At 39.2% G+C, this 16,479-nt stretch overlaps 1 protein-coding gene across 6 annotated transcripts in view; it reads right to left on the minus strand.

Annotated features, from left to right (window-relative positions):
* CYTH1 (cytohesin 1) overlaps nt 1–16,479 on the minus strand; it is a 108,459-nt gene that overhangs the window by 35,777 nt on the left and 56,203 nt on the right. For all 6 annotated transcript variants that reach the window (XM_077166130.1, XM_077166134.1, XM_077166132.1 and 3 more), the window contains 2 exons: nt 5,818–5,900; nt 4,316–4,380 (listed from right to left, as the gene is read on the minus strand). In XM_077166130.1, the coding sequence (XP_077022245.1) occupies nt 4,316–4,380; nt 5,818–5,900 (148 nt within the window). The remainder of the gene's footprint in view (nt 1–4,315; nt 4,381–5,817; nt 5,901–16,479) is intronic.

Raw genomic sequence — 16,479 nt, forward strand, 5'->3', positions numbered from 1 at the left:
TAAGTATATAAAAAATGTTTAATATCATTACCATTAAGAAATGTAAATTAAATCTACAACGTGATACTACTTTCACATCCTCCAGGATGGCTATTATAGGAAAAAAAACAAAAACTGAAAATAACAAGTATTGGCAAGGATTCAGAGAAATAAAAACCTTCAAACATTATTGTTGGTAAAAATGTAAAATGGTGCAGCCACTGTGGAAAACAGTTTGCAGGTTCCTCAAAAAGTTAAACAAAATTATCATATGACTTGGCAATTCCACACCTAGGTATATACTGCAAAGAACTAAAATCAGGGATGTGGACAGATATTAGTAAGGCAATATTCATAACAGCTACAAGGTGGAAGCAACCCAAGCCTCCATCAACAGATGAACAGATAAACATGCTGTGAAATATCCATCCAGTGCAATATTATTCAGTAGTAAAAAGAAATGAGGTATTGGTACATGCTATAATACAGATGAAACTTGAGTGAAACATGCTAGACACAAAACGACAAATGTTGTATGATTTCTCTCATATAAATAACTTAAAATAAGCAAATTCATAGAGAAAGAAAGCACAATAGTACTTACCAAGTGTGAGAGAAGAGAAAATGAGGACTAATTACTAAATGAGTATGGATTTTAGTTTGAGATGATGAAAACAGTGAGGAAATAGTGGTGAAAATTGCACAGTATCGTCAGTGTACTTAATGTCAAAGAACTGTCCACTTAAAATGGTGGAAATGATTTTTATGTTATGTATATTTTACCACAGTTAAAAATAAATATATAAAATTTATTAGTAAGACCTAAATCAAGACAAATTAAATGGCTGTCTAATAATTTTACTTTTATCAATAAATATTTCCAAACAAATGCCACAGAGAGAAGCCTGGTTCATGATTTCTATTAAAAATGGGGTATCCCTTTTTAGATTAAGGTGTATTAGGCTGGAGGGAACTGCCTGAAACTGTAGAGCTGTGTTCCAGTAGCCATGTTTCTTGAAGATGACTGTATAATGACATAGCTTTCACAATGTGACTGTATTTTTCTCAATCATACAGTGTCTGACGCTCCTTTTTATCTAAGGTATGGACAAAGTAAAACATATGCACTAAAAATAAATAAATAATGGGGGAATAAATGTTAAAATTAAAAAATATAAATACTGGATAGATGGAAATACTAGTGGTCAATGAGAGGGAGGGCTAAGGGGTATGGTATATATGAGTTTTTCTTTTTATTTCTTTTTCTGAAGTGATGCAAGTGTTCCAAAAACCAATCATGGTGGTGAATATACAACTATGTGATGATATTGGGAGCCGCTGATGTACACCATGTATGGAATATTTGTATATTAAGAATGTATGTGCTTGTACGGTGTTGTATCAATAAAAATTTAAAAATAAATAAATACATTATTTAAAAAAATAAGGAATGTATGTGCTTGTACATTGTTGAATCAATAAAAATTGAAAAAAAAAATCAATTGGGTATGGTAGTCCATGACAAACTCAGGGATCTGTCCGGTAACTACTTATTGTAGAGTGCTTTGAAAATTAATGCTTTTTCTCCTTTTGCTTTGTACATATGTTATATTATACAATAAAACATTAAAAAAAAAAAAGTGGGGTATCAACTTTAGAGGCACCTACAGAAAGAAGGCACGAACTACTAATGGTTCCTAGTACCCGATGCCTTGGTTTGTTCCCTAACTATGGGGATTTCCTGCAGCCATGACAAAGGACAGTACAGAGAGCTCTAACTTGAAACACTTACACCCCGAGATCTCTGTCAGGAAATAGCTCGTCACATGGCTTCTCGATCTGTCTAGCACTAAGACCCACTGTTTCAGCTTAGGCCTCAGCAGCCATTTCTCTGAGGGGTCAGCACCTCCACAGAGTGACCAAAACAAAACTGTTATGCCACTGCTGCTGTATCACCTTAGCTAAACGAAATCGTTAAAAAACTGAGAAAATATGAAATCTTGAATATATGAGTATACTATTTCTATTTAAGTAGTATTTAGGGTCATTTCTATACAATATTGGCATCAGGATTTTGATTAAAAACATGACAATGCTCCTGTGGAAAAATTAGAGCTAACATACTGTTTTTTTGAAGAACAAATCCAACATTAAGTCTGAGAACTACACATGTGTATTTTCAGGGATCTGCAGAATAATTCTCTTTTCAAGATTTACAATGCCAGAAAACAATTTTAGGATAGGGTTTTTTTTTTAATAGCCTAATTAACACTTCCTGACTTACAGCTTCAGATGCAACTGAGAATTACAAATCTTCAGAAATTAGTTAGCTGAGAATTTTAGGGAGCCTAACATTCATGTCTGGTATCATATTTTCTTGGTGCTCTGTGGAAATGCAGAGAACCAACCAAACAAAAACAAATGATGGATCTGAACTTGTGTGCAGACACCAAAATACTGGGAAGGAAATATACCAAAATATTAATCATGGTATCTATGGTATGAAAGAAAATGGGAAATTTATTTTCTTCATATTTTTTTTGTATTTTACCAATTATCTGAAATCAACATAATTACTTTTTTTAACATGTACTACTTTTATAATCAGAAAAAAGTTTTTTGTTTTTAAAATGTAGATATAATTTACATTCCACAAAATGCAGAGATAATAAGTGAACAGTTCAATGTGCTTTGCCAAGCGCATACACCCTACACCCTGTACCACCATGACTGACACAGCTCTCTCTCATCATGCCTGTAAGTTCCCCTGTGTCCCTTCCATGCAATCCCCATCCTGCCATCTTGGAGGCAATCACAGAATTCCTATGGTCCCGGAACTCATAGGAATGGAAGCACACTGTACATATGGCTTCGTTTACTAAATGCCATGCTTTTGAGATTCTTCTGTGCTGCTGATGTTAGCTGTTCATTCCTCTGTATTACTAATGAACAGTCTATTGTATGACTATACCTCAATCTGTTCATCCATTCACTTTGTGGTAGACATTTAGGCTATTTGCACTTTTTGGCTATTCTTAAAAAAGAAAACTAAAAATATTTTTGGATAAATCTTTCTGTGGACATGTCTTCAATTCTTTTGGGTAAATATCTAAGGAGGTAAATTGCTGAGTCATCACATGATGGTTTTATAGAAATGGGCAAGCTATTTCCCAAATGACTACATCATTTTACTTTTACCAACACTCACCAGTGTTAGGTATTGTTTATCTTTCTAACTTTCACCATCCTAGTGGGTACATTTCATGGTGGTTTTAAGTTGCATTGCCTTATCATTAATGACATTACACATCTTTTCCCATGTATGCGTCTTCTGTAAAGTGTCCGTTCAAGATTTTATTTCAGTTGTATTTTTATCATTGTGTTGTATGCATGCTCTCTATAGTACTTTCTCAGATACATGTATTTGCAAATATTTACTCCCAGCCTATGGCTTGTCTGTCCATTTTCCGTATCAGTCTAGTATCTTTTAAAGAGCAAAAGTTTTAAATTTTGATGAACTTTAATTTATCAATATTTTTCAATGGAAAGTAAATAAGCTATAATCTAAAACATCAAAATGACAATGCAGAGTGTGGAAGTGATGAGCTGGTCATTTTCCATAGAACAGTTAGCTTTACTAACCCTAATGGCTCTGTCCACATGAATTTAAAATAATAAAATCAAAGTCTTATGAAGTCAGATAGAGAGACTTAGGCTTAGAAAAATACAGACATGTAGTGAATTAGAAACAGCTCACTTATTGCATTAAATGGTTAGAAAATGGTCTGGGAATTCACATTCAAAAGTCAACTTCCAAAGTCACTGATGTAGCTAAAAGAAAAGGAAAATGAAAACCCTGCAAATGCTGTCATTTTTGCAGTATGATTTCATTTTCATATTCTTTTCCCTTAAGCATTAAGGAGACTTTTACAAACAAGCTTACAATTATACTCAGACATAACTGAATACACTTCAGCCTTCTGAACTCAGATTAGTAGTATGAATTAAGCTTTCTTTTACACAAAGCAAAACCAGAAACTTAAAAACACAGACACAGTGGACAAAAAAGGGGAAGAAATAGTAATTCACACTAAAATGTAAGGGAAGTTTAAGGCTTTGTGGAATTTCTGAGGTCATCTAATTTGACCTTTCAAACAATGGGACAGCCCTTACATTCAGAAGTCTCTACTAATAGCTGGAAGTCAAAAGGTCTGGTTATATATGTGACTTCTGGGAAGAGCAGAAGGATGGAAAAGTGACTTTCTCCTTAAGTGGGGCACCTGTGCACAATTACAAGGTATAACCATAAAAACCACTGGGCACAGGGCAGACTCACCTTTCTTCTGTGGAACCCAGGTTCTCAATTTCATTAGCTACTTCTGCTATCTCATCTTTCAACCTCTAAAAAAGAAACAGTCCAAAATTACTAGGAGAAGAAGATGCAGACCAAACTGAAAACCTATGATATCTCAAATCACTTCCTCAAACCAAAATCAAAATAAAAAAAAACAAAATGAAATAAGCAAGAAAAAAATACAAAAAACTAAATTGGGAAATTCATTTATTCATCAAATATTTACTGAGTTTCTTCCAAATAGTAAGCATTCTAGGGAATACAAAGGTGAAAAGACACACAGGTCCTGACCTCAACAAGTTTACAGTCTTGGAAAAAAATATATCATCATATTCACTGTGTAAAAAATGTATATCCCATCAAAATATGGCTGTCTCAACATAGTCTAGTAGGCCAAATTTGCAGTTTACTAAACACTACTATGATAGAAGACTCACAAAAGAAACCACTCTGGGAGAAGCCAAGAGACTAAGCTGGCCGTAGCTGTACCGGGCCACTGCTAGCCACATGGTAGATAGCAAAGAAAATGTCTAATCAAATTGAACATCTTTCCACCATAATTATATAATCTGTCCCACTCAAGCACACCCGCAGTACAGATGGACTGTCATGGTGAATGAGGCTTGAGTGGAAAACAACCTCTATGCTCTTCTAGTATTTGCCAGTGAAACAGGAATCCAATAATTAGGGCAAACTATCAAAATACACACAAGCCAATAACTGGTACACACTTGTCTTTTCTGTCCACACTTGCCATTTGTGGTCACAGGGTATACCTCTCCCTTACCTCACCCCTGAGCTTCCAAATGTTTACAGAAGGGCTAGAATGATCCAACTAATGACTTTTGTGACTTATTTCCTATGAAACCGGGCAGTTCTGAAAAGGAACTTGGAAAAACATTAAGAAAATAGCTATCACCAGTTAAATATCTTCTAAGGGACCATATATTATGCTAAGTCCTTTATAAATATCAACTTTGCAGCAACCTGTGAAGTAGGTTATTTTCATCCTTATCTTACAGATGAACTAGAAATCAAAAATGTCAAATTATCTCATCTAGAATCTTCAGCTAGTGAGTGGCCAGGGCTTGGGAGGTAGGGTGGAGGTGGGGATGGGGTGGAGGTGGGGAGGGGGGGAGGTGGGGGAGGGTGTCCAGCTTAGCCCACAGCTGTGTGCTAATTGCCTCTCCTGACCTCCTCTGTGCTCTGCTCTGGAAAACAGCCAGAACTAGCTGAGGACCCAGGGTTTGAGGCCCTCATAACTGATAGCTGTGTGAGCCCTTACAGACCACTTGGTCTCTTCTGACATTCCATTTCTTTGTAAAACTAAGGGGGGTTGTCAATGCTCGGACTCGGTTCAGAGATGTGGTGAGAGCAAGTCAGAAAACATAATGATTAGATGCTTTGTACAGGACAAACTTTGCACAAATGGAATATGTCGCTGCTGTTTTATATGGGTAAAGCCATCTGGGCTGCTCTCCTGCCTGTATGTCAGCCAGCAGCTCCTGCTTTCTTCGTCGGATGTTCTCCAGTTCTTGACGCTCCTCTGGAGTCAGATCACTGGGAACTAAAAAAAAAGAGGGAAATGTTACTAACAAAGCTTTTTCCTCACCACAAATAAAGAAAGAGCTGAAAATTGAGAGACCACAAAAAGAGAAAGGAAACACAAAAGACCACCTATGGTTAAATTAGGCTGAATGAATGGAACAAGATGAATTTATAGCTGAAAGTCATGCTACTTTCACAACTTATAGGTGGGAGACTTCAGGAGTGTTTAATTTCTAGGTCTCAGCTCCCACACAGTCAGAAAGGGACAGCACTAGTTCATTTAGTTCAACTTCAACAGGGAAAGACGTCCATGAATCCTCAAGGGGAAGGGCGTTGCAAAACAACAAGAACAGATTTGTGCCATGGTTGGGGGGGGCGCTCTGTATGCTACAACAGAGATAAAAATCTAGAAGGATATACACTAAACTGAAAACAGTGCTTAACTCTGGGGACTGGTGTTCCAGGGACTTTTTTATTTCCCCTTTATAAACTTCTGTGTGGTTTGAATAATGTTTTAAAATGAGCTCTTATCATCAGGACAAAGTCATTTAATTCCAGGATGGCCGTTCTCCCATGAAGCACAGGTGCCTTCCTTCATAACTCACCTCCTCGCCTACATGAAGTAGGTTCGGAACAGAGGCCCACCCAGACCACGCTGCGGAATGTGGTACAGGGAGCCAGGCAGTCAACAAGAAGGACAAGTACCGGAACCAGGTAAGCCCAGCCCCAAATCCTAGCTCCAACCTACCACATGTCAATCTGGCCGCTTTGGACAAATTACTTAACCTCTCTGGGCCACAAGTCTATCAACAGTAAAGTAGGGAGACTATCACCCATCACACAGGGGTGCAGCAAAATCAATTAAGTGTCTTGAACCCTGCCTGGCTTTTAGTAGAAGCTGGAGGGCGTTGTCTGCAGCCCCACCTTGTTGGGTGAGGGCTGCCTTACTTGCCTGCTGTGCTGGCCACATATAGCTACCACATGCTTGGCAGGGGACCAGCCCAGTTTGAATGTGCTGTAAGCTTAAAATACACACCAGACTTTGCCCAAAAAAACATAATATTTCTAATAATATTTTATAGTGATCACATTGAAATCGTAACTTGACATACTGGGTTAAATAAAATGTATTATTTTAATTTATTTCACTGGGGCAAAGACAATAAAATTGCACTTATAGCTTGCATTATATTTCTCCTGGATAGCATAGAGTTGAAAACAACCAGTCCAATAGTGCAGTTGGATGACAGACTCTCTTTTTGCCTGTGGCACTGAAATAATCTACTACATTCAGAAAGTATTTACTTTCCTACAAATATTTTATAGAAATCACATCAGGAAACAAAAGAGTAGGAACAACAGGCCACAATTAAGCCTACAGCAAGGGTTCATCAGCTGAACCCTTGAATTAGAAGAGCTAATTCTTCCAGCTTTTCCCCGGCCTTCTCAAGAAAATATCTTTTAAACTTCTCCAAGACTGATAAGAAGTGCATTTTACATCTTGACACAATCCTCCCATTCACAAAAGTACAAAAATAATACTATCGTCATGTAACGTGCACTGATACTTTCGATCAGTTCCCTTTCTGGGTGTGGCCCACTAAACCGATCTCACAGCCTACCTAACGCACTGAGACTTGGAGTTTGGAAAACACTTCTCCCGCCCAGGAGACCGGAAGAGGCGTCTGAAGATTCCAGCTAAATTCATCTCAGATCCTCTTCCCGAACCCAAGCTGCTCAGGGCCTGCTGGCGGCTCTAAGATTATAAGCCTCTAAACTAAGAATCCTGGAGCAATTTAGACAAATAACAAATTAGTTCTGTTAGAGAAAAAGCAGTTAGAGAAACAACAGGCACTCTACTGATAAATACCCATCGTAAAGAAAAACATGCTTAAAGGAGTTTTCTCATTTTTCTGGACTTCATAGATTTAAGAAATTCATTTCCTGGGGTTCTAGAAAACAAATTCATTCTGATATAATAGGTTTTGAAAATGTGAGATGTGAGGCAACACCTTTTTTTCCCTTATGTATACACAAAAACAGCTATTTCCTCGGGAGTGGGGTGGGGGCAACTAGCTTTGATTGTGAAGATACAGAACTGGCTTAATCAGATCATCAATGAGTACAAGCAGAGGCAAAACTAAATTCAAGGTCTTTATAATGAAGTTGATAAAAAACTTCATTTAAAACATGCTTCTCAAGACTGCTGTATGTCATGAGAAACCAACTTCTATCATTCAAAGCTGGAAACACTCTGTGGTTGCTTTCTTTTCTGAATCTAAGCACCCAACGATTCTGGGTTCATGTTCACTCCACACCTTCTCTAGAAGGTCACAATCTAGTTGCTGGATTATAAATTCAAAATGTGCTTCCAGTCTTCTCCCTTCCAAGACACTATTTTAAAAATAGCAAAGGAATAAAAAAGGCATAAACCTACAATATCAAAGAGTGGAGAAGAGGGGCCATCAGCAGGAGAGATTTCAGCAAACACCCAGAACGGAACAGGGCAGGAAGAGTGCCTCTACCTTCTGAAATGTAAACTCCACAAGGGCAGACAATTCGTATGCCACGTTCACTGTTACGTTGGGGGCACCAAGCTCAATGCCTGGCACACAAAGATTCTGAATATGTATTGATCCCATGGCAAAAACAGAAGAACTGAACTAACTCTGGTGGGCTGGCAGCTAGCATGGAGGAGCTGGTGCCCAAGGTGAAGCCCACCATCTTTAATATTTGGAAGGCCCACCTAAGAGTAAAGCAGGCCCTCGCCCACTTACCCTAAAGCAAGGTCTCACTGTCTGCCCATAAACCTCACTCCAAACATGGAACTCCTACTTAGCATACCTGCTCCTTCATCCTTACCCTCACAAAGATAACCAAGGACCATCAGATATAGAGGGAGACCTACAGGGTGAATGAGAAAGAACAAGATACAAGATATAAAGAACAAAAGAGAAAACCCAACCCTGAGCAAAGAGATAATTAAGGGAACAAAAGAACTTTAAAAGAGCAGGAAACTCCGAAAAAGGAACAATTAAAGGAAAAGGGAAAACAGCAAGCTCTGGAAATTAAATTTATTTTGCCCCTCCCTCAAAAATCACACACAGAAAGTCAATAAAGGATTAAAAGATAAAGTTGAGGCACTTTGGGCAGAACAAAGAACAAAAAGAAAAGACTTGAACATCTGATTGAAATTGAAAGCATTCATCAATTCATTCAGCATAATATTTTCATAAACACCAAACCATAGAGAAAAATTCATAGTAAAAAATCAAAAGATCAAGAGTTAAACATCCTAAAGCCTCTATGGGAGTGAAGTGAGGAATCCAATCACAAAGAAAACAAAGTTCTGGCATCCAAACATGCAACAGTGGAAGGCAGCGGCGGGGGCTTCCAAAGTTCTAGATGACAGTGATCTTGATGCTAGACTCCTCAATTCAAGTGGGGAAGGCAAACCAGAACCACTTCAGACATAAGGGCTCAGAAAGTTTATCTCCCATGCCTCCCTTCCGAAATTATTTCAGGAAGAGGTAGATGTAGTTGGAGAAGACATTGATACAAGGGCTGGAGGAGAACACCTGGTCCACAGACATTCCCACAGGATGGACAGAGGGACACCAGAACAGAGCAGAGTAGGCGGAAGGGCTCTGTGAAGAGTAGAGCCCAAAGACTGCAGAGATTCTAACCAAGAGAGCAGACAAGAAAGACCCTTAGGAAGATCTGTGACACGAGGACAGGCATTCAATTTTCTCTCAAGAATAAAAAGGTAACTGGATACAGGAAAGACAAAAACTAAAGAAAACCCAGGTGTAGGCAGAGAAAGTCGCAATGTGGCATCCTTTTGAGTAAACAGCAGAAGGCAGGAAAGGAGGCCCTACCGGACCGTGACACTAAAAGAGCTTCCTGTGCTGGACGGGCCAGAAAGGACCTCCCGAGAGCACCCGGCCCACTCTCACACACCCTAACAGCCCTGGTCACTGGTTTTGAACTTTTAGAATCAACCTGTAGAAAGAGCATGAAAGGCCAACCCAAGTGAAAGAACAAAAGTCATACGTTATCAACTTTGAGGCTGGTAAAGGGAAGGGGCAGCGGACACAAGTGTGCAGGTGGAAGAATGAGAGGCAAAGTGGGGGGGACTTCCTGGAAGATGGCGGCTTAGTAAGACGCGCGGATCTTAGTTTCTTCTCCAGGACACCTACTAGGGGAGTAGAAACGATACAGAAAGCGCCCAAAGCCACAACAGAGATAAAAAAAGACAGTGTACCCCATCCTGGAACGGCTGGCTGGCTGAGAGAAGCAGCTCGGGTGAGATCGCCGAGGCGCGCGGGCCTTACCGGGCGGGGTGGCAAGCGGCCGGAGTTACTCCCTTCCCCCTTCCCGGGCCGGCTGGGAGAATTGGAGAGGCGGTCCCCTGAAACAAAGACGGCTGGCGCCCACACCACGCGCAGCCCCCGGACCAACTGAGAGAATTGGATCGGAAACCCCCAGGCTGCGGAGAACGGTGACGGGTGGGGGAGGCCCCTTCCAAATCCGTGACTCCCGGGGAACGTGCACTCTCTCGGGCGGGCCGCTGCCGCTGGCGCCCTCCCGCCACGCTTGTTGCCCAGGGCCGACTAGGAAATTCGGACGGGCTCTTTCCCTGGCTGCGGCGACCAGCAACCCTCCCTGCGTTCGGACCCCGGGCCGGCTCAAGCCGTTTCGGCTAGCGAACCCCCAGGACGGCGAGAGTTTTCCAAAGTTTAAGGTCCCACAGCACCTTTCACTGGTGGGACCCGCAGACAAACGGGTGCCACGAGCGCCACCTACTGGGCAGGATAAGAAAAACAGAACCCAGAGATTTCACAGAAAAATAACAACCTTGCTGGGTCCAACACCAAGAGAAATCTGAATAAATGCCCAGACGCCAGCAGCAGAAGATAACTGTCCACGCTCAAAAGATTGAGAATATGGCTCAAAGGAACAAACCAATAGCTCAAATGAGACACAAGAGCTGAGACAACTAATGCTGAATATACGAACAGAAATGGAAAACCTCTTCAAAAATGAAATCGATAAATTGAGGGAGGACATGAAGAGGACATGGGCTGAACATAAAGAAGAAATAGAAAAACTGAAAAAACAAATCGCAGAACTTATGGAAGTGAAGGATAAAGTAGCAAACATAGAAAAAATAATGGATAGCTACAATGATAGATTTAAAGAGACAGAAGATAGAATTAGTGATTTGGAGGATGGAACATCTGAATTCCAAAAAGAAACAGAAACTATAGGGAAAAGAATGGAAAAATTTGAACAGGGTATCAGGGAACTCAAGGACAATATGAACCGCACAAATATACGTGTTGTGGGTGTCCCAGAAGGAGAAGAGAAGGGAAAAGGAGGAGAAAAACTAATGGAAGAAATTATCACTGAAAATTTCCCAACTCTTATGAAAGACCTAAAATTACAGATCCAAGAAGTGCAGCGCACCCCAAAGAGATTAGACCCAAATAGGCGTTCTCCAAGACACTTACTAGTTAGAATGTCAGAGGTCAAAGAGAAAGAGAAGATCTTGAAAGCAGCAAGAGAAAAACAATCCATTACATACAAGGGAAACCCAATAAGACTTTGTGTAGATTTCTCAGCAGAAACCATGGAAGCTAGAAGACAGTGGGATGATATATTTAAAATACTAAAAGAGAAAAACTGCCAAACAAGACTCCTATATCCAGCAAAATTATCCTTCAAAAATGAGGGAGAAATTAAAACATTCTCAGACAAAAAGTCACTGAAAGAATTTGTGACCAAGAGACCAGCTCTGCAAGAAATACTAAAGGGAGCACTAGAGTCAGATACAAAAAGACAGAAGAGAGAGATATGGAAAAGAGTGTAGAAAGAAGGAAAATCAGATATGATACATATAATACAAAAGGCAAAATGGTAGAGGAAAATATTATCCAAACAGTAATAACACTAAATGTTAATGGACTGAATTTCCCAATCAAAAGACATAGATTGGCAGAATGGATTAAAAAACAGGATCCTTCTATATGCTGTCTACAGGAAACACATCTTAGACCCAAAGATAAACATAGGTTGAAAGTGAAAGGTTGGGAAAAGATATTTCATGCAAATAACAACCAGAAAAGAGCAGGAGTGGCTATACTAATATCCAACAAATTAGACTTCAAATGTAAAGCAGTTAAAAGAGACAAAGAAGGACACTATATACTAATAAAAGGAACAATTAAACAAGAAGACATAACAATCATAAATATTTATGCACCGAGTCAGAATGCCCCAAAATACGTGAGGAATATACTGCAAACATTGAAAAGGGAAATAGACTCATATACCATAATAGTTGGAGACTTCAACTCACCACTCTCATCAAGGGACAGAACATCTAGACAGAGGATCAACAAAGAAATAGAGAATCTGAATATAACTATAAATGAACTAGACTTAATAGATATTTATAGGACATTACATCCCACAACAGCAGGATACACCTTTTTCTCAAGTGCTCATGGATCATTCTCAAAGATAGACCATATGCTGGGTCACAAAGCAAGTCTTAACAAATTTAAAAAGATTGAAATCTTACACAACACTTTCTCGGACCATAAAGGAATGATGTTGGAAATCAATAATAGGCAGAGTGCCAGAAAATTCACAAATACGTGGAGGCTCAACAACACACTCCTAAACAACGACTGGGTCAAAGAAGAAATTGCAAGGGAAATTAGCAAATACCTCGAGGCGAATGAAAATGAAAATACAACATATCAAAACTTATGGGACGCAGCAAAGGCAGTGCTAAGAGGGAAATTTATTGCTCTAAATGCCTATATCAGAAAAGAAGAAAAGGCAAAAATTCAGGAATTAACTATCCATTTGGAAGAACTGGAGAAAGAACAGCAAGCTAACCCCAAAGCAAGCAAAAGGAAAGAAATAACAAAGATTAGAGCACAAATAAATGAAATTGAAAACATGAAAACAATAGAGAATATCAATAAGGCCAGAAGTTGGTTCTATGAGAAAATCAATAAGATTGATGGGCCCTTAGCAAGATTGACAAAAAGAAGAAGAGAGAGGATGCAAATAAATAAGATCAGAAATGGAAGAGGAGACATAACTACTGACCTCACAGAAATAAAGGAGGTAATAACAGGATACTATGAACAACTTTACGCTAATAAATACAACAATTTAGAGGAAATGGACGGGTTCCTGGAAAGACATGAACAACCAACTTTGACTCAAGAAGACATAGATGACCTCAACAAACCAATCACAAGTAAAGAAATTGAATTAGTCATTCAAAAGCTTCCTAAAAAGAAAAGTCCAGGACCAGATGGCTTCACATGTGAATTCTACCAAACGTTCCAGAAAGAATTAGTACCAATTCTCTTCAAACTCTTCAAAAAAATCGAAGTGGAGGGAAAACTACCCAATTCATTCTATGAAGCCAACATCACCCTCATACCAAAACCAGGCAAAGATATTACAAAAAAAGAAAACTACAGACCAATCTCTCTAATGAATACAGATGCAAAAATCCTCAATAAAATTCTAGCAAATCGTATCCAACAGCACATTAAAAGAATTATACATCATGACCAAGTAGGATTCATCCCAGGTATGCAAGGATGGTTCAACATAAGAGAGGCAAAGTGGGGAGAAAAGCAGGGGACCCACAGTGTGCTCCAAGGAAACATGCAGTCAGAGGAGTTGTTTCAAAAAATGATGAACAAGAAAGAGAAGCTTTAAAGATCTTTATGGAAGTTTCAAAGGTAAAAAGAAAGGATAAAAAACTGTGATAAAACAATTAAAAATGGACAGAGATCAAGTGAAGGTGGGGAATGAGGATGGGAGCTTCACCCTCACCCGTCAAGGGAGAAAGTCAGGAGATAATGCTGGACTTTGACAGAATAATCAGTATTATCAGGATGTTAAATATGAATTTGGCAGCTCCCACTAAAAGACCTAAAACTAGAACACGCTAATTAACAGTGCTTACTTTTAGGGGAGGAGGTCTGGGGGTGGAGAGAAACGGGGTTTCTGAACTCCTTTTAAGCAAACAAACCTGCAAGCGTTAGTGACACTGAAATGTGAAAAACAAGCACTGTTACATGGCTTAGAAGAGAAAGGCCTTGTGTATCCTAACGGCCAGACAGTAAGTTTCTAGCCAATTTCCAAAGAGAAGGGAGATATTTATATTCACAATTATTTTCATCCAGCCTCTTTGATGTTGACTACATGGTTTGTAAATTATTTCTTCACTCTATGCTTAGTCACTTGAAATCACAATGCTGCTTCCCTTATGGTTCAACAAACCTCTAAGAATATTTGTTTTTAACTTTTTTATTGTATTGTATAACATGTATACAAAGCAAAGAAATTAAACAAGCAATAGTTTTCAAAGCATTCTTCAAAAAGTGGTTACAAGACAGATCCCAGAGTTTGTCATGGGCTACCATACAAACCTCTCATATTTTTCCTTCTAGCTGCTCCAGAATATACGAGACTAGAAGGCTTAAATACTTTTTTATCATCACAATCGACTATTTTTTCCTTTTTTGTGAACAATAAAATACATACAAAAAAGCTATAAATTTGAAAACGCAGCATCACAATTAGTTGTAGAACATATTTCAGACTTTGACATGGGTTACAATTTCACAATTTTAGGTTTTTACTTCTAGCTGCTCTAAAACACTGGATACTAAAAAAAGAGATATTGACTTAATGATTCAACATTCACATTCATTTGTTAAGTCCTATCTTCTATGTACAATTCCACCATCACCTTTGATCTTTCCACACCTCTTTTTGGGGTTGTCTGGGCTATGGCAATTCTAAATTTTTGACAATGGAAGGGTCTGCCTCTAATATGGGGTAGGGAGATGGAACTATCTGATGTGCTGGAGAGGCTGGGCTAGGTTTCAGGACTTATCTGGACCAGGGACCCATCTGGAGGTTATAGGTTTCTGGGAAGTTACTCTAGTGCCTGGAACCCTTGTGGAAACTTATAAATTGCCCTAGGTGTTCTTTAGGATTGGCTGGAATGGTCCTGGTTGGGGGTTGGCAGGTTATGATAGGTAGCAGGTCTACTTGAAGCTTGCATAAGAGCTACCTCCAGAGTAGCCTCTCTACTCTATTTGAACTTTTCTGCCACTGATACTTTATTAATTACACTTCTTTTCCCCTTTTTGGTCAGGATGTTAATTGTTGATCCCATGGTGCCAGGTCTGGATTCAGCCCTAGGAGTCATCTCCCACATCACCAGGGAGACTTTCATCCCTGGATGTTATGCCCCATGTAGGGGGGAGGGCAATGATTTCACTTGCAGAAATCAAGTGGGCTTAGAGACACCGAAGCCACATCTGAGGAACAACGGAGGTCCTCCAGAAGTAACTCTTAGGCATGCCTATTGGTAGTCGAAGCTTCTCTGCTACTTACATAAATTTCACAAGAGTAAGCCTCATGATTGAGAGCATGGCCTATTGATTTGGGTATTCCTAAAGTCTGATACAATATCAGGGGTTTCCCTGATGGTAAGGTTGAATAGTTCCACAGTCTTTCTCCCCGTCCTCAGAGGACTTTGCCAATACTTTTTGATTATCTGCTTAATGTACTACTCTAGGATGTATCCAGGCATTACAATAATCTAAACAGGATTAAAGGACATTTTAGTCTGTGCTTCCTGTGTTTCAGTTGTTCAAATGAGCTATACAGATAGGCTGAATTAGAATATGCACTACAGAAAATTTCAGGCCCAGATCAAATAAATCTTTCTTCCATTGGTCTCAAAGAGTATGTGTGGTTCTAAAATATAGACAGTCTTCCTTACCCCTATGTTCTGAGTTACTTTAACACCAACCTCTTCGGCTTCATTCTTATCTCTAAATATCAGGTTATATATATAAAACAGCCTCTCAAAATCAAGAAATAATAATCACCACTCTGGACTCAATATGTCTGCTCTAAAAGCTTACAGTCTAGGCCCTTGTTTTCTTGTAAGCATTTTCTAAAGGTGACCATACCATTGTTGTTGTTTTTTGTTTCTGGCTTATTTGGTTTCACCAAATGTCCCACATGTTCATTCAAATCGCTGCATGCCTCATGACATTGTTCCCTTTTGTAGCAGCACAACCTCTTCATAAGTATACACCATTGCTCACCAATCTACTTCTCCATTGGTGCTTCCTTCAGCCACCTGCATTCACCGGGCATCATGCAGAGGGCCCAAAGTCCACAGTCCATCAACATTCTCAATTTTAGATAATTTCATTGTTTCCAAGAGACAGAAACCAATAAACACACCCTCACCAAATAGGAAGTCTAAACCTCTTAACTCTTGTCCCTCACCCCATTGTTTACCTCTGCTGTTGCTGTGGTAGTGCTGATGGTTTCCTTTTGAACAAAACTCATAGCATGCATTAATAGTTTTCCCCCTGTACCCTGGACTTAAACACTCTTTATACAAGATTCATTTCTTTGAAGTAATTCTTACGAGAACTCATTCATATTTCTAGTGTTAATCAGTGGGACACACAGGTCTCTACAACCCCTTTCAATCTTGTTCATCTCTAAGAATATTTTTAAAAGCAGAT

Source organism: Tamandua tetradactyla, chromosome 6 (genome assembly GCF_023851605.1).
Source record: "Tamandua tetradactyla isolate mTamTet1 chromosome 6, mTamTet1.pri, whole genome shotgun sequence".
NCBI classification, from domain to species: domain Eukaryota; kingdom Metazoa; phylum Chordata; class Mammalia; order Pilosa; family Myrmecophagidae; genus Tamandua; species Tamandua tetradactyla.